This window comes from Lacerta agilis, chromosome 4 (genome assembly GCF_009819535.1).
Source record: "Lacerta agilis isolate rLacAgi1 chromosome 4, rLacAgi1.pri, whole genome shotgun sequence".
NCBI classification, from domain to species: domain Eukaryota; kingdom Metazoa; phylum Chordata; class Lepidosauria; order Squamata; family Lacertidae; genus Lacerta; species Lacerta agilis.
The window spans coordinates 3,961,627-3,983,771 of NC_046315.1; the positions used below are offsets into that span (position 1 = coordinate 3,961,627).

Here is a 22,145-nt window from a genome sequence, read left to right on the forward strand (position 1 = left end):
AATCTGGTGAACCGGGTTCGCTTCCCTGCTCTTCCACATGCAGCTGCTGGGTGACCTTGGGCTAGTCACACTTCTCTGAAGTCTCTCAGCCCCACTCACCTCACAGAGAAAGGGGAAGGAGAATGTGAGCCGCTTTGAGACTCCTTTGGGTAGTGATAAAGCGGGATATCAAATCTAAACTCTTCTTCTTCTTCTTCTTCTTCTTCTTCTTCTTCTTCTTCTTCTTCTTCTTCTTCTTCTTCTTCTTCTTCTTCCTACACATTTTCGCTAACTTACTGGGTGTTAAATACCAGTTGTACATCATCTATCATATAGTTTTCTTTCAGTGTATAAAAAGGTAAAGGGTAAAGGGACCCCTGACCATTAGGTCCAGTCGCAGATGACTCTGGGGTTGCGGCACTCATCTCGTTTTACTGGCCAAGGGAGCCGGCGTACAGCTTCCGGGTCATGTGGCCAGCATGACTAAGCCGCTTCTGGCGAACCAGAGCAGCACACGGAAACACCGTTTACCTTCCCACCTGAGTGGTACCTATTTATCTACTTGCACTTTGACATGCTTTCGAACTGCTAGGTTGGCAGGAGCAGGGACCGAGCAACGGGAGCTCACCCCGTCGCGGGGATTCGAACCGCCAACCTTCTGATCAGCAAGCCCTAGGCTCTGCTGTACATCATCTATATATAGTTTTCTTTCAGTGTATAACACGCTGTAAATTTTAGCTCCTCTCTCCAAAGTTTTCCCAATGCTGCCAATTGTATGGCACGGGGCAATGGATTCAAACTACAAGAAAGAAGATTCCACCTGAACATTAGGAAGAAGTTCCTGACAGCGAGAGCTGTTGGACAGTGGAATTTGCTGCCAAGGAGTGTGGTGGAGTCTCCTTCTTTGGAGGTCTTGAAGCGGAGGCTTGACAGCCATCTGTCAGGAATGCTTTGATGGTGTTTCCTGCTTGGTAGGGGGTTGGACTGGATGGCCCTTGGGGTCTCTTCCAACTCTAGGATTCTATATCCAAAATCTCTTGCCCATCAAATCACTACACATTTTAGAGATTTCCACCCTGTCACTCCTTTCTCGCCAGTGAAGGTTCATGGACCACTGGTGGTCTGCAGACCACAGTTTGGGAAGCATGGATCTGAACAGCAGAAGAGAAGAGCATTTCTCATATAGCACATGTGTTGTTTCCAACACCTTGAGGGTTCAGAGACGGAATCTTGAAAACACCAGAACGTCTGTGCGTGGTTTTCCCCAGAAGCCCCTCTAACCCAGCCACCAGCGCCTCATGCCAGTGGTCACTCAGGTGTCCCTGCAAAGCTTGATATCTCAGGAGGTTCATCATCCACCACACCTGGAAATCTGATCTGCCCAGGCTCACGATACGAAGGCTCCCTTTGGAGCTGCCGCAGCTGATATACATTGATGGACATATCCTCTACAAACATAGCTAATCCCTTTAAAAGCCTCTTGTCATGGAACGATGATGGATTTGATAGGCTAATTGGCTAATTACACTTTGAGAGAGAACCTGGATTGTCCTGAGCTCTAGTGTGTGGGTGAGAGAGGCAGACAGACTTAATTTCGCTCTCTTTCTTTCCTCCACATCATTCATAACATGGTGGCTGGGCGTAGTGGTTAGAGCATCGGACTAGGACCTGGGAGAAGAGCAGGGTTCGAATCCACACAACTCAGACATGAAGGTCACTAGGTGTGACCTTGGGGGGTCAGTCATGGCCTCTCACCCTAGCACCATAGCTGTCAACCTTTCCCTTTTTAAAAAGGGGAAATTCCTTTATTCCGAATAGGATTCCTCGCAAGAAAAGGGAAAAGTTGACAGCTATGCCTAGCCCACCTCGCAGGGTTGTTGCGTAATTAAATGAGGAGGGGGAGGAACCATGCTCTCCACCTTGAGCTCCTTAGAGAATGAATGAGGAAGGGAGGGAGGAAGGGAGGAAGGGAGGAAGGAAGGAAGGAAGGAAGGAAGGAAGGAAGGAAGGAAGGAATTCTTGTATTTGTGGGTATCACATATATCTTTATGAATGATGCACAAATTCGCTTGGCTCAAATTGATGACTGATTGATCAGGAACCTTGTAAGAAAAGGTGTTATAGAAATGCAAAGGACAACAACAACAACAAAACTTTATTATATGTACCCCCAGGGCCAGATTTAGGTGTGATGAGGCCCTATGCTGCTGAAGGTAATGGGGCCCTTTATGTGTCCAGCTGTCCTTTGTCGACAACAAATTGTTGCTGGTTTTTGTGTTGAATATATGCTATATGGCAGGGGTGGCGATCTACTCACTGAGTTAAAAACTGGCAGTGATCTACCCCCTTTTCTGGGGTTCAGGTCTAAGTTGTTGAGCTTTTTTTAGGAATGAAGAAGGCCCGTTTTTGGGAGGTTCGGGTCAAAGTTGTTGAGTTTTTTCAGGGAGGGGGTAAAATGTTGTGCTTTTTTAGGGGGGGCCACAGTTGTTCAGCCTCTTTGGGAGACCCAATGATCTGCCAGTGATGTACTGCAGACGTCCAGTGATCTACTGGTAGATCACGATCTACCTGTTGGACATGCCTGTTGCATAGAATGTCCTGGGAGACTGAAGTGTTCTCCTACTGGTTTCTCTGTCTTGTGATTCCTGATATCTGATTTATGTCCATTGATCCTTTGGCGTAGGGTTTGGCCTGTTTGTCCAATATAGAGAGCTGAAGGGCACTGTTGGCATTTGATGGCATACACAATGTTCGTTCGCCTGTCTTCCCAAGTGACGTGTAAAAATTTTCGGAGACACCGTTGATGGAATCTTTTGAGGAGTTGGAGATGGCGTTTGTAAGTGAGATCCAGCAAGCACAAAAATGCCACAGCAGAATCAGACCACGGAATGGCTGCGGAGTTGCCATTGAGGGCCAAGGATTTCAGCTTAGCTGTCGTGTGGATAGTGTTGGACACTAGCCAGCGGGCGGGCAGGCGGGCGGTGGAGAGCCAGGTTTCCTTGGCATCCATAATGTAAAGCCGATCTCCTTCCAGCTTCGATGGAGCAACTTCATCCCAGGAACATGAATGACATTTTAACGCACAAAGTTTAATATCCCTGATGGATATTTTGGCTGCGTTGAATATTCTGCTCTTGGCACCTGCGAGAAAGTCTGCTTCGTCGTGAAACCTTGCTGAATTACTCTCCTCAGCGCTGCTACAACAACTCTGACAAATCGTTATTTTATTTGATTTCTTAAAAAAAAAATTAAGGGCTTTCCGTCTGTCGTGTTTGTGATGCTCAGTCTGAAGCACTCGCAAGCGAAGAAGCATTTTCTCGGGCTGCAAACTTGTTGTTGTTCAGTCGTTCAGTCGTGTCCGACTCTTCGTGACCCCATGGACCAGAGCACGCCAGGCACGCCTATCCTTCACTGCCTCCCGCAGTTTGGCCAAACTCATGTTAGTAGCTTCGAGAACACTGTCCAACCATCTCATCCTCTGTCGTCCCCTTCTCCTTGTGCCCTCCATCTTTCCCAACATCAGGGTCTTTTCTAGGGAGTCTTCTCTTCTCATGAGGTGGCCAAAGTACTGGAGCCTCAACTTCAGGATCTGTCCTTCTAGTGAACACTCAGGGCTGATTTCTTTAAGGATGGATATGTTTGATCTTTTTGCAGTCCATGGGATTCTCAAGAGTTTCCTTCAGCACCATAATTCAAAAGCATCAATTCTTCGGCGATCAGCCTTCTTTATGGTCCAGCTCTCACTTCCGTACATCACTACTGGGAAAACCATAGCTTTAAGTATATGGACCTTTGTCGGCAAGGTGATGTCTCTGCATTTTAAGATGCTGTCTAGGTTTGTCATTGCTCTCCTCCCAAGAAGCAGGCGTCTTCTAATTTCGTGACTGCTGTCACCATCTGCAGTGATCATGGAACCTAAAAAAAGTGAAATCTCTCACTGCCTCCATTTCTTCCCCTTCTATTTGCCAGGAGGTGATGGGACCAGTGGCCGTGATCTTAGTTTTTTTGATGTTGAGCTTCAGACCATATTTTGCGCTCTCCTCTTTCACTCTCATTAAAAGGTTCTTTAATTCCTCCTCACTTTCTGCCATCAAGGTTGTGTCATCAGCGTATCTGAGGTTGTTGATATTTTTTCCGGCAATCTTAATTCCGGCTTGGGATTCATCCAGCCCAGCCTTTCGCATGATGAATTCTGCATATAAGTTAAATAAGCAGGGAGACAATATACAGCCTTGTCGCTGCAAACTTAGGTGTTAGTTATTCCCGTGGTTTCGTTCCTTCTCCGCTTCATTATTCATTCATTGTTTGGCAGCTCCAACTTCAAACTGTCTGCACATTGTTGATTGACCAAACCATCTGGCCTGATGAAGGAGAAAGTAACTAAGTCCGGTACCAAATGCCAAGATATATTTGAATTTGGCAGACATTTTCTGTTTTAAAAGTGCCATATACCTGACAATGTACAAACAAGCAGAAGCCAGAGCTGGGGCTGGTGGGAGCTCTAATCCAAAACAACTCTCATTAGGGCACCACATTTGAGAACCATAGAATTGTAAAGTTGGAAGGGACACGAAGGGTCATCTAGTCCAACCCCCTGCAATGAGAGAACTACAGCTAAAAAGTCCCTGGCAGGTGGTGATCCAAGCTCTGTTTTAAAACCTGCAATGAAGGAGAGACCACCACCTTCTGAAGGAGTCCTCTCCACTGTCGAATGGCTCCTGTGTCAGAAGGTTCTTCCTAATATTTAGTTGGAATCTCCTTCCTTGTAATTTGAACCCGTTGCTTCAAGTCCTACCTTCCAGAGCAGGAGAAAACATGCTTCTTCCATCTTCCGCATGACCAGGGCTTTTTACCCCAGGCAAAACCTGCCAGAACTCCGAGCCAGGGCTCTCAGGTGGGCACCATTGCCATTATAAGAGAACCTGGGAGGCATTCGTGGTGAGTTCTGGCACCTCTTTGTGTAGAAAAATCGCCCTGAATTTGACAATCCTTGGGAGATGTGAAGATGGTTCTCCTATGTCTTCTCAGTCTCCTCATTTTCCAGGCTGAACATACCCAGCTCCTTCAACCGTTCCTCATCAGGCTTAGTTTCCAGACCCTTCACTATCTTGGTCGCCCTCCTTTGCACACATTCCTGCTTGTCAATCTCCTTCCTAAACTTGGGTGCACAGAATAATGGAGCCTCCCTCTTCCGGCGCAGTGTACCTCTTGAGTACCAGTTGTTTGGGGGACAAACGCTGTCTTGTCACCCTGTCTGTGGGCTTTTGGAGTTATCTGATTGGCCAGCATTTCATCATGTCCAGGGCCATCTTAAGGAGATCGGCCGCCGTGGCACAGTGATCCCTCTGGCGCCCCCGGCGTACCGCCTCTCCGCTGCCTCCCTCTCGCGCTTGCCGCCCCTCGGGAGGGGGGGTGGGCGAGCAGGGGATGAGGGCGTGGCGCTGGAGCGGGGATAGGTTGGGGAGGGGGGCGGCCGGTATGCCGGTGGGCTCGATCCTTCCGGCGCCCCCGTGCGTCCGGGGCGTCCGGGGGAGAGCGCTGGCAGCGCAAGCACCCGGCCGGCCGTGGAGGCGGGGGGGGAGGCCGCCGGTGGGGCCGCGCTACTACCCCCCGCTTGCTGTGCTCGAAGACGTGGCTGTGCCACTGGCGCGCGAGCGCTCGCCCGCCTGCCCACCCGTGGAGTCGGGTTGGGGAGGGGGCGCCCGGTATGCCGGCGGGCTCTTGGGGGCGCCCCTGGGGGCCCGTCGCCCTGGTGCTCCGCGCCACCAGCCCAAATGGATGAGACGGCCCTGATCATGTCACCTCTCTCTCTCTCTCTCTCTCTCTCTCTCTCTCTCTCTCTCTCTCTCTGCAGCTGCCTTACATAATGCATATCAGAGCCACGTCACTTGCCAGCTGTTATCATTGCTGGAGAAAATAGCTTCTGGGCAGGCGTATGCAAAGGAGAATGTCAATGTGTGTTTTGGGAGAAGGAGGCTCCCATTTTGCCTGCAGCCTCCACTTTCTCTCCCACCTGATGCTTCCTGGGCAACAAACAGAAAGCTGCAAAACAGGTGTCAGCAAGGATGGGAGCGATCCTACGTCGCAATCCTAACCCCGGTTACCCGAGTGCATAAGCCCCGTTGACTTCAGTAGGGCTTGCTTTTCAGCAGATGTGATTTTAAGGCAATTTCAAGGGCAATTTGACCCTCCTGAAGCGAAACTGAGAGTTCTGGCTTCTCAGCTCTCATCTGTCTTCCTACCTGTCCACAAACTATTCTGCTGATATAAAGCCCTGGATGGCTCATCTAAATAAGAGAGCTCTTCCCTCAGGATAAATCCCCATGATGCACCATAATCATCACAATTATAACAAGCAAAGGCTTGACATATCTCGCTTTGCATGTCATGAGTCAATCTCATATATTAAACTCCAGTAGCTAATGAAAACAATTGCTTACATAAATGGACTTTTCCATGATATTCTTATTTTTCGAGTTTCACCTGTACATCCTGAGAGTCCCCACGTTGGCTTGAGAGACGTCAAAATTTCAGTGGAAGACATCCCAAGGAAGAGCTCACGGTAGCCGAAAGTGGACTAGAAAACAGGGAGAAGGAATAGGGAAAATAAGGGATGGAAAGAAAACACCCCGTGGTGACAGAACGGCAGATTGTGTGACATTGCAAATGAGGGAATAATTCATGAATAATGGCAAATTTGCAAGTTCAAGACAAACAATTTTCCAGGAAGAGGACAAATGTGACAGGCCTGGCTGTCTGGCTTGTTGTTCTCTCCACCCACAGCGGCCAGGCAGACAGGAGAGTCCCCAGGAAGTCTTACGAACGGGGACAGATCAGTACATCCGCCCTCTGTCATATGCCTGCAAAGCTGAAATGTTGACAGTTGCCCTTTGGGTGATTCTGGCTAGTAGCCAAGGATAGATCTGCCTGCAATATTCCCCCCCCCCAAAAAAATCTCATATCTGTTGGAAGATTCGCAACTGATGAAGGAAAGCACATAGTTGAACTGCGGAACCTCCTCCCACAGGACGGCCACAAGCTCAGGTGGCTTTATTAAGAGGACAAGACAAATTCATGGAGGAGGAGAGAGAGGGCTATCAATGACTGTGAAACACAACGACTTTGCTCTGCCTTCACAGTCGGAAGTAGCGATGCCTCTGAACCCCAGTTGCCGGAGACCACGGGGGGGGGGGGGAGGTGCTGTTCTTGTGCTCGTATCCTGCTTGCTGGTTTCCCATAATGACATAAACGTAACAGGCTGTGTAATAACAACTGTAAAGTTATTTACTACAAAACTACTTCTCGGAATTCTATGCAGAAAGTGAGGAGGAATTAAAGAACCTTTTAATGAGGGTGAAAGAGGAGAGCGCAAAATATGGTCTGAAGCTCAACATCAAAAAAAACTAAGATCATGGCCACTGGTCCCATCACCTCCTGGCAAATAGAAGGGGAAGAAATGGAGGCAGTGAGAGATTTCACTTTCTTGGGCTCCATGATCACTGCAGATGGTGACAGCAGTCACGAAATTAGAAGACGCCTGCTTCTTGGGAGAAAAGCAATGACAAACCTAGACAGCATCTTAAAAAGCAGAGACATCACCTTGCCGACAAAGGTTCGTATAGTTAAAGCTATGGTTTTCCCAGTAGTAATGTATGGAAGGGAGAGCTAGACCATCAAGAAGGCTGATCGCCGAAGAATTGATGCTTTTGAATTCTGGTGCTGGAGGAGACTCTTGAGAGTCCCATGGACTGCAAGAAGATCAAACCTATCCATTCTCAAGGAAATCGACCCTGAGTGCTCACTGGAAGGACAGATCCTGAAGTTGAGGCTCCAGTACTTTGGCCACCTCATGAGAAGAGAAGACTCCCTAGAAAAGATGGAGGGCACAAGGAGAAGGGGACGACAGAGGAGGAGATGGTTGGATAGTGTTCTCGAAGCGACTAACATGAGTTTGGCCAAACTGCGAGGGGCAGTGGAGGATAGGCGTGCCTGGCATGCTCTGGTCCATGGGGTCACGAAGAGTCGGACACGACTGAACGACTGAACAACAACAACAACAACTTCTCGGAATTAGGTACAGCTTCTCATAACGTCAAAATCAACATCGTGACCAAACATATTAAAATGTAGCTTATTCAGTTAACCACCAAGTCCAGTATGTACAAATTCCGATGCCTACCGGTATTTTGTCAGTCCCATAGTTCATTCATTTCTAATTTCTTCATCTTCTCTTGCATTTTTCCATCAGACGTATTCCTTAGAAGAGTACCAAGAAATAGTCTTGTAAGTGTCTAACGAAGATGATAAGGTTGCTGGACATATGAAACTGGCACAAGTAGACAAGACCAGGATTCCGGGACATTCCCCTGTTTCGCCCCAAGGGGCTTTATCAGCTGTGCATGGTTCTAAATCATATGGATTTGCGTAATACAGTGGTACCCTCAGGTTCAGTGGCGGAGGAAGCTGCCTGGCCACCTGGGGCACCAAACCCGAAGGCACACACCTCCCCCGGGGGGGGGGGGCGGGGTGTTGCTCCGTAGCGCGCATGCGTTGTGTGTCATAACGCACGACCAGTGGCTACTTTCCTTCCCTTTTTTTTAAAAAAGGGCTTTTGTCGCCGCTAGCCCAGGCAGAGGCGAGGGGCGGGCCAGCGAGGAGGGGCGTCACGCCAGCCACAAGCGTGATGCCTCACTGGCCCGCCCCTCGCCTCCGCGCCACGGCTCTGCCCAGGGCCGAAAAAAGCCCTTTTAAAAAAGGAAAGGAAAGTAGTCGCCGGCGGCCGGCCAGGCGAGCAAGCGAGCCGGCCACCGCTGCGCACCAAGCAATGTTTTCGGCTCAGCTTTGGAGGCGCCGATCGCCGGGGCGGGACCCCGTCCCGAGTGTCACCCCCCCAGGGCGGTACATGGGGCGGGCCACCCCCTACGCCCCCCTTGCTCCACCCCTGCTCAGGTTACAGATGCTTCAGGTTACAGGCAGACGCTTCAGGTTACAGACTCCGCTAACCCAGGAATAACGCTTCAGGTTAAGAACTTTGCTTCAGGATAAGAACAGAAAATCGTGCTCTGGTGGCGCAGCGGCAGCGGGAGGCCCCATTAGCTAAAGTGGTGCTTCAGGTTAAGAACAGCTTCAGTTTAAGATCGGACCTCCGGAGCGAATTCAGTTCTTAACCTGAGGTCCATCTGTCGGGAATGCTTTGATGGTGTTTCCTGCTTGGCAGGGGGTTGGACTGGATGGCCCTTGGGGTCTCCTCCAACTCTAGGATTCTAGGCATTCTGGTGGTTTTGGTTTCCCATAATGGGCACCTGATCGGCGACCGTGAGAACAGGATACTGGACTTGATGGGCTGCTAGCCTGATCCTGCAGGGCTCTTTTGATGTTCTTACGTTGTATGAAAAAGCCCCTGGCCCAACCCAGGTCCGTATAGTTAAAGCTATGGTTTTCCCAGTAGTAATGTACGGAAGTGAGAGCTGGACCATCAAGAAGGCTGATCGCCGAAGAATTGATGCTTTTGAATTGTGGTGCTGGAGGAGACTCTTGAGAGTCCCATGGACTGCAAGAAGATCAAACCTATCCATTCTCAAAGAAATCAGCCCTGAGTGCTCAGTAGAAGGACAGATCCTGAAGTTGAGGCTCCAGTACTTTGGCCACCTCATGAGAAGAGAAGACTCCCTGGGAAAGACCCTGATGTTGGGAAAGATGGAGGGCACAAGGAGAAGGGGACGACAGAGGATGAGATGGTTGGACAGTGTTCTCGAAGCTACTAACATGAGTTTGGCCAAACTGCGAGAGGCAATGAAGGATAGGCGTGCCTGGCGTGCTCTGGTCCATGGGGTCACGAAGAGTCGGACACGACTGAACGACTGAACAACAATGAAAAAGCCCCTGGCCCAACCCAGCCTTGAGACTTCTGTGGCGATGCTGGCAGGACCTTGACCTCCCCGCCTTGCCAAGCTCAGCTCGTCTCCCTGGTGGAGGCCAGCCTGATAACCCCTCCTTTCATCTCCGCCACCGCAACATAGCCCATTGTTCACGGCATTCGTAACTGCATTTGATGGAGCTCACCAATGACGTCTCACTGTTTGGAGAGGCAGCTTTGGAGTCAAGGTCGTGGGCTGTTAATGCAAAATATTCGACAGCGAGCAGTAAGAATAAATGGCCATTGCACCCAACCGAGTAAAGGAGGACGGTTGCAAATGGATATACATGGAGCAGCCTTTTAAGGAAGGAATAATTGCTGAGTGGAGCTTCATCTCGGACTCTGCTGCTAGATCATGGGTAGGCAACCTAAGGCCCGGGGGCTGGATGCGGCCCAATCGCCTTCTCTCTCTCTCTCTTTTTTTTTTAAATAAGAATTTATTGGTATTTCCATAAACGAAAAAACAACAATTAAAACATAACATTCAACATATAAAGACAAGCACAACAAACCATACAAATAACAACAAAATAAAAAACTAATACATACCTTACACAAAAACACAGAAACACACCATTCTATTAGCCATAATCTTATGTAGAATCTTATTAAGGGGGACTTCCCCAGTTCTCTCCTCTACGTTCAATTTCTAATTTACTTTAGTAACTTTGTAACTAATTTAACAATCATTCACCATTCTTCTTAAGCTTCAAATAAACATCTTATACACCATACTTATGGTATTATTATCACATAAAATTCTATTCCAAATCTTAACTTCTTGCATCCTTTTTTTTCCTTTAACTTAGTAAAGCTATTGCTGTTATTACTTCTAATTCCTACCTTAAAAAGAAAAAGAAAAATCAACACATTATCATTAAAAAAAAAAACCTAAATATTTCTTCCATTCTCCAAATCACTTATCGCCCTCTGACGTCGGAGTACCATGGTTAGCCTTCCTGATATATCTCATAAATTCTTCTACCCCAACCCCCTCCAATCGCCTTCTAAATCCAGCCCACGGACGGTCTGGGAATCAGCGTGTTTTTACAAGAGTAGAATGTGTGCTTTTATTTAAAATGCATCTCTGGGTTATTTGTGGGGCATAGGAATTCGTTCATTTCCCCCCCAAAAAAACATAGTCTGGCCCCCGACATGGTCTGAGGGACAGTGGACCGGCCCCCTGCTGAAAAAGTTTGCTGGCCCCTGTGCTAGACTATATATATGGTAGAGAATTCAAGCAGGATTTGCACCCCTGCAAAATTTCCCAAAGGGCCAATGAATCATAGAACCGTAGAGTCAGAAGGGACCCCGAGGGTCATCTAGTCCAACCCTCTGCAATGCAAGACTCTCAACGGAAGCATCCAAGACAGGTGGCCATCCAACCTCTGCTTAGCATCTCCAAGGAAGGAGAGCCCACAACCTCCGGATGGAGACTGTTCCTCTTTCGAACAGCTCTTTATGTATAGTCAGAATCTCCTTTCTCGTAACTTGAAGCCATGGGTTCGAGTCCTACCTTCCAGAGCAGGAGAAAACAAGCTTGCTCCCTCTTCCATGAGACAACCCTTGAGATATTTGAAGATGGCTCTCCTATCTCCTCTCAGTCTCCTCTTTTCCAGGCTAAACATGCCCAGGTCCTTCAACCGTTCCTCATAAGGCTTGGTTTCCAGACCCTCAATCATCTTGTTTGCCCTCCTCTGCCCACCTTCCAGCTTGTCAATATCCTTCTTAAATGGTGGTGATTGCAGGTGTGGCCTAACCATGGCAGAATAAAATAGGAAATAGGAAATTCTTTCCAGTAGCACCTTAGAGACCAACTGAGTTTGTTCTTGGTATGAGCTTTCGTGTGCATGCACACGAAAGCTCATACCAAGAACAAACTCAGTTGGTCTCTAAGGTGCTACTGGAAATAATTTCCTATTTCCTATTTTGTTTCGACTATGGCAGACCAACACGGCTACCCACCTGTAACTGGAACCATGGCAGAATAGAGTGGGACTATGACTTCCCTTGGAGTGAGGCCTGTCTTCCTGTGCTGTTTTTCAGACATGTGGCCTTATTTGTTTTGGTACATTAATAACAATTATTATATATAAATAAAATACCTTAAAATTCTTACAACAACCCTTCCGTTCTGTCTTTCTCACTTGAATTATGCACATTAAATAGATTTGTGTAGATCTGTTCATACCGATGTATAATCTGCATCGGGAGGGGGCTCGCTCAGGTTGGTGTGGGGTGCCCCGAGACTCCCCGGCAGCCTTATAGGGGTGCTGGTTTCGTACATGGCAGGTCCTTAGTAATCTGCACCGATTCCCGGCCATGACGGACACATCGGCCCCCGGCTCCGATTTCAATCTGCCAGCGTTGCTCGTCTCGCCTTGCTCCCGCGGTGACATTTTTGGAGGGCACAATAGCACAGCATCAATCACAGCTGGGGAACAAACAACAGCAGCTCCACGCAAAGGGAAAAGGTCAGGGCAAGCATAGACGTAAGAAAATGCCCTCTCCAGCTGTGGGGGGAGCATCTCCCCACCCATGCAATGCACTCTCCTTTGTGCATGGAATGTGTTCCAATTTGTATAGTCCCTCTCAATCTTTCTCTTTGATGCCTGTCAGATTTCCTGCTATCCTTCTCAAAAGAGACAGCAGCAAGTGTCAGATTTTTTTTGGGGGGGGTGGGAATCAGCTTGTAGAATCATAGCATTCTAGAGTTGGAAGGGACACCTGAGGGTCATCTAGTCCAACCCGCTTTTGTTGTTGTTGTTGTTCAGTCATTTAGTCATGCCCAACTCTTCGTGACCCCATGGACCACCCCATGGACCATGGGCACTCCTATCTCCCAGGTGCCGCTGTGGGTTAAACCACAGAACCTAGGGCTAGCCGATCAGAAGGTCGGCGGTTCGAATCCCTGCGACGGGGTGAGCTCCCGTTGCTCGGTCCCAGCTCCTGCCCACCTAGCAGTTCGAAAGCACGTGAAAGTGTAAGTAGATAAATAGGGACCGCTCCGGCGGGAAGGTAAACGGCGTTTCCGTGCGCTGCTCTGGTTCGCCAGAAGCGGCTTTGTCATGCTGGCCACATGACCTGGAAGCTGTACACCGGCTCCCTTGGCCAGTAAAGCGAGATGAGTGCCGCAACCCCAGAGTCGGACACGACTGGACCTGATGGTCAGGGGTCCCTTTACCTTTACCTTTATCTCCCACTGCCTCCCATGGTTTGGTCAGACTCATGTTGGTAGCTTCAAGAACACCATCCAACCATCTCATCTTCTGTCGTCCCCTTCTCCTTGTGCCCTCCATCTTTCCCAACACCAGGGTCTTTTCCAGGGAGTCTTCTCTTCTCATGAGGTGGCCAAAGTACTTTAGCCTCAGCTTCAGGATCTGTCCTTCCAATGAGCACTCAGGGCCGATTTCCTTAAGAATGGATAAGTTTGATCTTTTTGCAGTCCATGGGACTCTCAAGAGTCTCCTCCAGCACCAGAATTCAAAAGCATCAATTCTTCGGCGATCAGTCTTCTTGATGGTCCAGTCTTCTTTATTATTATGTAAAAATAATTTTATATAATAAAATTATTATTGTTATTATTTAAATATTTGGAGTGTAGCGCTCAGCCTTTCCTGCTGTGCTCTTCCTCTCTGCGCTAGGAGTCACTATTTAGCTGAGGAGCGACTAGAAAATGCCTCAGGAGGAGAACATCCCTGCTTTGAGATGCTGAAGGTGCCCATGCAGATCCGTAGCAAAATGGTTTTTTTTTAAAAAAAAAATCTCGATTTGTTAACAACAAAAACCTATCAAAAAGAAAGAAAACAAAGAATCAGACATTTGAGCCATAAAGCGTCAGATCTGGGAAGGACAAAAGTCCAAAGAGAGTGCGCAGCATATAGTGTTAACTCGTACAAAGATTCCCTTCTCAAAGAATAAAGAAATATACAAATGGAAGAATTATGCACCTGTGAGTTCATTATTGGGAATAAAGGTTCTATGTGGTCTTAAATGAGCCAGGCATTTGCTCGTGCCGGGGACACGGTCGGAGTGACTATGCGCCTCATTTTGGTGCTGTATAAGAAATGGATCCACGCCATTAAAAAAGAAAAAAAAAACAGTCGTTCAACACCCTGCTCTTTGGATACATTTAGTCATTGAGATATCTTTTCAAAAGGGGCAATTTGCCAATCCCTTGAATGCCAGCGATCTAAATTACTGATATTAAAGGTAAAAAAAAAAAACCTCACACAACCCATTGTTTTGCAAGGTATGGATTAACGCTTGCAAAGTGGGCTAATGGAAATCGGCTATTCAGAGGTGGCCTCACTCTGACCAACGGGGGGGGGGGCTCTCTCTTTCCTGCCCTGCTTAAAGGGTTGCAGTATGGTTTAATAGAGTGCGGGACAAAAAAATCTCTCTCTACTGAAACCAGCAGGCACAATGGATGGAGGCAGTCCGGGAAGCAACATTCAATGGCTTTGAGCACATCAGCGATACCCATGTTTCCTTGGATAGGGGGGGGGGAATTGCTTCTAGGGCGGACTGTGATTCTGAGACCAGGGAGAACCCACACTGCAGCGCCCCCATGACCGGTGGCCAGACAGGGTACTGCAGCAAAGTTCAAGTGACCCAGAGCACCAGTTTGGGATCTGATCTTCCTTCTCTCTCTCTCTCTCTCTCTCTCTCTCTCTCTCTTGTACATCCAATGTAGCTGAACGTTGGAAGTTTTAGGGAAAATAAAATGAAGCACTTTTTTACACAGTACAGGGTCAAACTGTGTGACTTACTTCAGCAGGGGGCAGTGATGGATATACATTATTATTATTATTATTATTATTATTATTATTATTATTATTATTATTTGTACCCCACCCATCTGGCTGGATTTCCCCAGCCACTCTGGGCAGCTTCCAAAAATCAAAATACATTAAAATATCACACATTACAAGCTTCCCTAAACAGGGCTGCCTTCAGATGTCCTCTAAATCAGTGTTTTTCAACCTTTTTTGGGCAAAGGCACACTTGTTTCATGAAAAAAATCACGAGGCACACAACCATTAGAAAATGTTAAAAAAATTAACTCTGTGCCTATATTGACTATATATAAAGTAATTCTCTTGAATTTTTCAATTTTTCCCACGGCACACCAGGCAACATCTTGCGGCACACTAGTGTGCCATGGAACAGTGGTTGAAAAACACTGCTCTAAATGTCTGGTAGTTGTTTATCTCTCTGACCCCTGATGGGAGGGCGTTCCACAGGGCGGGTGCCACTACCGAGAAGGCCCTCTGCCTGGTTCCCTGTAGCTTTGCTTCTCGCAGTGAGGGAACCGCCAGAAGGCCCTCGGAGCTGGACCTCAGTGTCCGGGCTGAATGATGGGGGTGGAGACGCTCCTTCAGGTATACAGGACCGAGGCCGTTTAGGGCTTTAAAGGTCAGCACCAACACTTTGAATTGTGCTCGGAAACGTACTGGGAGCCAATGGAGATCTTTCAGGACTAGTGTTATGTGGTTTTTGGCGGCCGCTCCCTGTCACCACTCTAGCTGCCGCATTCTGGATTAATTGCAGTTTCCGGGTCACCTTCAAGGGTAGCCCCACGTAGAGCGCATTGCAGTAGTCCAAGCGGGAGATAACCAGAGCATGCACCACTCTGGCAAGACAGTCCGCGGGCAAGTAGCCTGCGTACCAGATGGAGCTGGGAGACAGCCGCAATGGACACATAATAAAGTGCGCCCCCTCCCCGCAAGAATCCTGGGAACCGCAGCACTGTGGTGGGTAAACTAGAGTTCCCACTATTTTTTGCAGGTCTGTTTTAAATGTATGGCATGTGTGCAGCCAATGTGGTGCAGTGGTTAGAGAGCCTGGGAGTCCATAGTTCAAATCCTCCCTCTTGGCCATGGGGAAGAATAACACACACCACCCTGAGCTCCCTGGAGGAAAGATGGAATATGAAAGCAGTCCATCAACAGACCCCAAACGCAGGAAAGTGACAGATCTGTTTCTGTTCTCTATCATTGTGGGTTGTCGTGGCTGTTTCTCCTGGTGTTCTGCGATCCCACCTCTCAGTCCCTGTTCATCACTGCCAAATGCTAACCCAGAGAGTTAGCATTATGGATTTGCAAACTTTTATACTGCCGTTGGTGAAACGCCCATAAGAATCTCGTGCGCGGCTGCAACAGCATCAGTCACACTCGCTGTGGCTGAAATGCCACAGTCAGTGAGAGGATCTCTGGTAGAAGCCAAAGATGCTGATTTGGGGACAAGGTGTGTGTGTGTGTGTGTGTGTGTGTGTGTGTGTGTGTAAAGAGAAATAAAACCGAACTGGACAGCAATCCCCCCCCCTTTCTCTTTTAGTTCCTGCAGGCTCTTGGTGCTTATAAACTAGAGAGAAAAGAAAAGGAGAAATAAGAAGTCAGTGCCGTAAAATGAGAAGCAATAACTCTCCTCTGCAAGCTAGAGCCACGCATAGGGTGGTTCTTTGGTTTCCGATTCGTAATTCCAAGCCAAGCCTCAGTCATGTTTAGGTGTGGAGGAGAAATTCAAGGGCCGTAGCTCAGCGGTAGAGCATTTGCCCTGCATGCAGAAGGTTTCAGGTTCAATCCCAGGGCCGTCTTACCCATAGGCGCTAGGGGTGTGGGGCTCCCGGGCGCCGGGCTCTCAGGGGTGCCAGTCCGAGAGTCCGGGGCCCGAGAGTGGAGTCCGGGGAAGAGCCCACCCATCGATCAGAGCGCAGTGGCGGGCTCTTCTGCTGCAGGCGGCTCTGCGCCGCGAATTTGGGGGCAACCGAGCCAGCGAGATGCTGAGGCGGCCGGCCGGCTTCACCCTCCTGCGTGCCTGGGACTGGGCAACTGGGGGGGGGGTGCCGGGCGGATCTTTGCACCCTGGCGCCGCATATGCTTAACACAGCCCTGTTCAATCCGCAACGGCATCTGCGAGAGACTCCCCGTCTGAAACTCTGTGAAGCTGCTGCCAGTCAGCGCAGGCACTACTGAGCTAGATGGGGCAGCAGGTCTGTCTCCGCATAGGGCAGCTTCCTCTGAGTTCGCATTTACCCACTGCCTTGCAGGACATCTTCTGGAGAAGAGAAGGCCAAGAAGTAAAATCGACATAAATCCAGAGTGGAGTCCCTGAGAGTTGATTCTCTACTTGATTCTGACTTTGCCTCCTGATGTATATTGTGCTCCAGGAAGCCTGTTTTGGTCAGAACCGAGTACAGTGGTTTGTTGTTGTTCAGTCGTTCAGTTGTGTCCGACTGTTCGTGACCCCATGGACCAGAGCACGCCAGGCACTCCTGTCTTCCACTGCCTCTCGCAGTTTGGCCAAACGCATGCCAGTCGCTTCGAGAACACTGTCCGACCATCTCATCCTCTGTCGTCCCCTTCTCCTTGTGCCCTCCTCCATCTTTCCCAACATCAGGGTCTTTTCCAGGGAGTCTTCTCTTCTCATGAGGTGCCCAAAGTCCTGGAGCCTCAACTTCAGGATCTGTCCTTCCAGTGAGCAAGAGTACAGTGCTACCTTGGTTTACAAACAGCCCTGTTTACGAACTGTTCGATTTACGAACTCCGCAAAACCGGAAGTAGCGTCCCGGTTTGCGAACTTTACCTCGGTCTGAGAACGGAAGTGGAACGGTGGAAGGGCACCGGCGGTGGGAGACCTCATTAGGGAAAGCGCGCCTCGGTTTAAGAACGGTTTCGGCTTAAGAACGGACTTCCGGAACGGATTAAGTCCCTAAAACGAGGTACCACTGTACAGTCAAACCTCAGTTGTCGAACGTAATCCGTTCCGGAAGACCGTTCGACCCCTGAAACGTCCGACAACAGAAAACTGAAAGCAGAAGCCTCAATACAATGGGGAATCTCAAAACGGAAGCCACGTAGCAGTTCGGCTTCCAAAAATCTTTCGAAAAACCGGAACAGTTACTTCTAGGTTTTTGGCGTTCGGGAATCAAGTTTTTTTTTTTAATAATAATAATTTTTATTAGGTTTTTTAATTAAAACATACATAAACAAAAACATAACAACACAACTAACACAAAAAATACATACTAACAAAATCACTAACATATTACTTCGCTAAAAATATAATCTTTCCTCACATCGTCTCAGGACTTCCTCCTGTCTCCTCCTCCTGCGTCCTTTGAGAATACCTTTTGTGTAACTTCCCAAACATCTTCCTATGAGATATCCATTCTATCTCATACCTCTTGGCATTATTATAACATTATCTAATAATTAACTTATATCTTATCTAAATCTTAACATCTATGACTTATCTTATCCTCAGAGTATATCTAACTTTCAATCATACAACGATCTTTCAAATAACAATTTAAAATTCTTCCACTCTTTCTCCACCGCGTCGTCTCTCTGGTCACGGAGTTTCCCGGTCATTTCTGCAAGCTCCATATAGTCCATCATTTTCATCTGCCATTCTTCTATTGTTGGTATGAATCAAGTTTTGACTGCATACGCTTCCAGACTTAACGCTAAATGCATTCCTTTTGCTATGGAGGGCCTTGAAAATGTGTGTCCCGGGCTTTTACACTCGTTTTCCGATGTACTATGAGAAAGCAAAGAGGTGCATTGGTTGCCAGATGAGAAATATCTTGGCATTGTTTAAGCACTCCCATCCCACTGTTGTGATATTATTACAAGCCGAGCTGCAAAAGCCTCAGCAGCGAAGCTCACATGACTGTATCTGTTTTCATCCTGTGAGAAAGCCACTAGTCCTTTCGGCTTTCTCACACACGTGATGTTTTTGTACTGTCAGGGGCGTCGCAGGGGAGGGGCGGGGGGGGGCGGGGGGCCCCGGGGCAGCACCCCTGCTGGGGTGACACACCGGGGGGCGGCCCCGCCCACTGGGCTTTTCTATATATTTTTTTTACTTTCCCCCCTTTTTAAAACTTTTTTATGGCTATTTTTTACTTTTTTAAGGCTATTTTCGGCACTGCCGGGGTGGAGCCGCAGGGACCCCAGCGAGGAGGGGTGTCACTTACTGAGCTTGCAAGCAGAGACATACTCTGCATTTTATCTGCAATAAAGTAGTATTTACCCTTAATGGCTTGTGTGTGTTGTTCTTCACGCTGGAGAGCAATCGCATATTATCAGTGTGCCCCTGGACTCGAGTAGCCAGGAGGGCACGCAGGCTTCGTCCCTACCTGGGGGTCAGTCTCACAACTTGCCCCCGTGGGACGTTTTCATAACACCCACTACAGTCACTGCTTCTCAGGCTAACCTACCTCGCAGGGTTATTGTGGGGATTAAATGGGGGCGGGGGGGGGAGAAGAACCATGGACTCCACCTGGAGCTTCTGGGTGAAAAAAGCAGGATAAAAAGGTAAAGGGACCCCTGACCAGTGGCCGAGCTTCATGCTCCGGCACCAGGGGCGGGAAGCAGGCGGGGGCTGGGCTGGCGCATGTTCTGAGGTCGGGGCGCACGTCCTGGGGGCGGGGTGCGCCATGATGGAACCCTATAGGTATCCTGCTGCCCGGGGCACCCCACCCCCTATGCCCCGCCCTTCCTACGCCAGTGCCCCTGACTGTTAGGTCCAGTCGTGTCCGACTCTGGGGTTGCGGCGCTCATCTCGCTTAATTGGCTGAGGGAGCCGCTGTACAGCTTCCGGGTCATGTAGCCAGCATGACTAAGCCACTTCTGGCAACCCAGAGCAGCGCATGGAAACGCCATTTACCTACCCGCCGGAGCAGTGCCTATTTATCTACTTGCACTTTGTCGCGCTTTCGAACTGCTGGGTGGGCAGGAGCAGGGACCGAGCAACGGGAGCTCACCCCGTCGCGGGGATTCGAACCGCCGACCTTCTGATCAGCAAGGGTCATTGTGGGGATTAAATGTGGGGGGGGGGGGGAGAGAAGAATCATGGACTCCACCTGGAGCCTCTTGGTGAAAAAAGCGGGATAGACATGCAATAAATATATAATTCTTAAAAATAATGAAGAATGGAGGGGTCTTGGAGCCAGCAGGGCAGCCAGTGTGGTGTAGTGGTTAAGAGCGGTAGTCTTTTAATCTGGGGAACCGGGTTCGTGTCTCCCCTCCTCCACATGCAGCTGCTGGGTGACCTTGGGCTAGTCACACTTCTCTGAAGTCTCTCAGCCCCACTCACCTCACAGAGTGTTTGTTGTGGGGGAGGAAGGGAAAGGAGAATGTTAGCCGCTTTGAGACTCCTTCGGGGAGTGATAAAGCGGGATATCAAATCCAAACTCTTCTTCTTCTTCTTCTCCTGTGCTAAAGCTCTTCCCGTTTTCCCCTTTCTCCCAGGATGCCTTGCTGAGCCTGGGCTCCGTCATTGATGTCTCCAGCCTCCGGGAAGTCATCAAAGATGCCATCGCTTCGGTGCTCCCCAAAGTGGTAAGTAGAGCAGTCAGTTTTTATTTTAGGGGGGGGGGGTGGCCTGAGGACAGGCAACTTCTTTCCCCTTCCAGCTTAATCTGTGCAGCTGAAATGGCCAGAGGGAGGAGGGTGGAGGGGGCTCCCATTTGTCAGTAACGGAGTTTTCAGGTGTAAGTCCCAGTCTGCTCTGAAGCATCTTTGGAGGTTGGTCTGCAGATCTTTGGAGATTCCGAACCACGGAACTTCATTTACTTGCCTTCATGTTCCTGGCTAGAACGCCAGAAACTGCCGGTTATGATAGCCATGTTCAAATATATATAAAAGGATGGGTGACACCTGGCTTGAGAGCAGTACATGTGAAAAGGAATCTAAGAGTCTTGGTAGACCATAAACCTGACATGAGTCAACAGTGTGATGCAGCAGCTAAAAAAGCCAATGCAATTCTGGGCTGCATCAATAGGAGTATAGTGTCTAGATCAAGGGAGGTAATAGTACCACTATATTCCGCTCTGGTCAGACCTCACCTGGAATACTGTGTTTGCAAGGGCAGAATCCAAGGGCAGAATTCTTGGTAAGGCTACACAGTTACTAAAAGGGTTTAGCTAACTGACACAATGGGGGGGGGTCTAATGAGAGAGAGCCCCAGAACTGATAGAGCTGAGAGGTATTCTCAACCCAGGAGCCCAGAGCAATATATATATATATGTATAACAGGCCACGACAGCTGGACAAGAGAACCCCGCTACTAAGTTAGACCTAGTTATTGTAAAAGGGGATTATCCACACAGACGGACCTCAAGGCATCGAGGTGGGGTGAAGAGAAAAAGTGACCCCAAACACCTCAGAAATAACACACTTGGTAACAGAGGGGAAGTTGGCAGGGAGGTTCGTCGCAGTTGGTCTCTAAGGTGCTATTGGACAATTTTTTATTTTATTTCATTTTATTTATTTTGACCTGTCTTTCAATTTCATTTCAGGTAATGGGGAGGGGGGAGGAAGTCTTAAAGATACCTCCTCCTTTAAGCAATAAGTGGTATCTGTTGTGTTTTAACTGTTAAGTAATATCTCACATATCTACACCTACATCTGAAAAAGGCGCTTCCGTTGACTGTTTAGAAACATGCATATTAAATCTCTGATTGAATCATTCTTGGGAATGATTGACAACCCGGCTGTTCACCCGTGATGAAAGGGAAAATGAGTCATGGCGTTTTAATATTTGCATTTTGTCAAGTTCCCGTGGCCAGGCTGTGAGGCCAAAGAGCCAGAAAAAAAAACACTGTTCTCCATCTTTTCCGAGCTTGGCAACTCTTGGAAGATCTGACTGTGTGACCTTAGAGTTGGATTCAAATGCAGCTCAGGATCAGCAGAGTGCAAGCTGGGAGGCTGTGCATTGACCCAGCAGCTCCTTGGGGATTACTCAGGTCCCGGAGTTCAGCTAGCCAGATCAAAGTAAGGCACTGATGTGTGGCTCTCAGGTCTTTCCTGAGCTAATGTGTGCTACACAAGGGCGAAACAACTCAGGTTGTCTTGCAAAGCAATCGACTACCAAAGGAAGCAGTGAGAGATTTCACTTTCTTGGGCTCCATGATCACTGCAGATGGTGACAGCAGTCACGAAATTAGAAGACGCCTGCTTCTTGGGAGGAAAGCAATGACAAACCTAGACAGCATCTTAAAAAGCAAAGACATCACCTTGCCGACAAAGGTCCGTCTAGTTAAAGCTATGGTTTTCCCAGTAGTGGTGTATGGAAGTGAGAGCTGGACCATCAAGAAGGCTGATCGCCGAAGAATTGATGCTTTTGAATTATGGTGCTGGAGGAGACTCTTGAGAGTCCCATGGACTGCAAAAAGATCAAACTTATCCATCCTTAAAGAAATCAGCCCTGAGTGCTCACTGGAAGGACAGATCTTGAAGCTGAG

General features: G+C 48.5%; 1 protein-coding gene across 1 annotated transcript in view; it reads left to right on the forward strand.

The window, feature by feature from the left end:
- Window positions 1-22,145, forward strand: part of PDE2A (phosphodiesterase 2A) — a 269,257-nt gene that overhangs the window by 125,456 nt on the left and 121,656 nt on the right. The window contains 1 exon segment of the mRNA XM_033145916.1: window positions 20,152-20,241. Within this exon segment, the coding sequence (XP_033001807.1) occupies window positions 20,152-20,241 (90 nt within the window).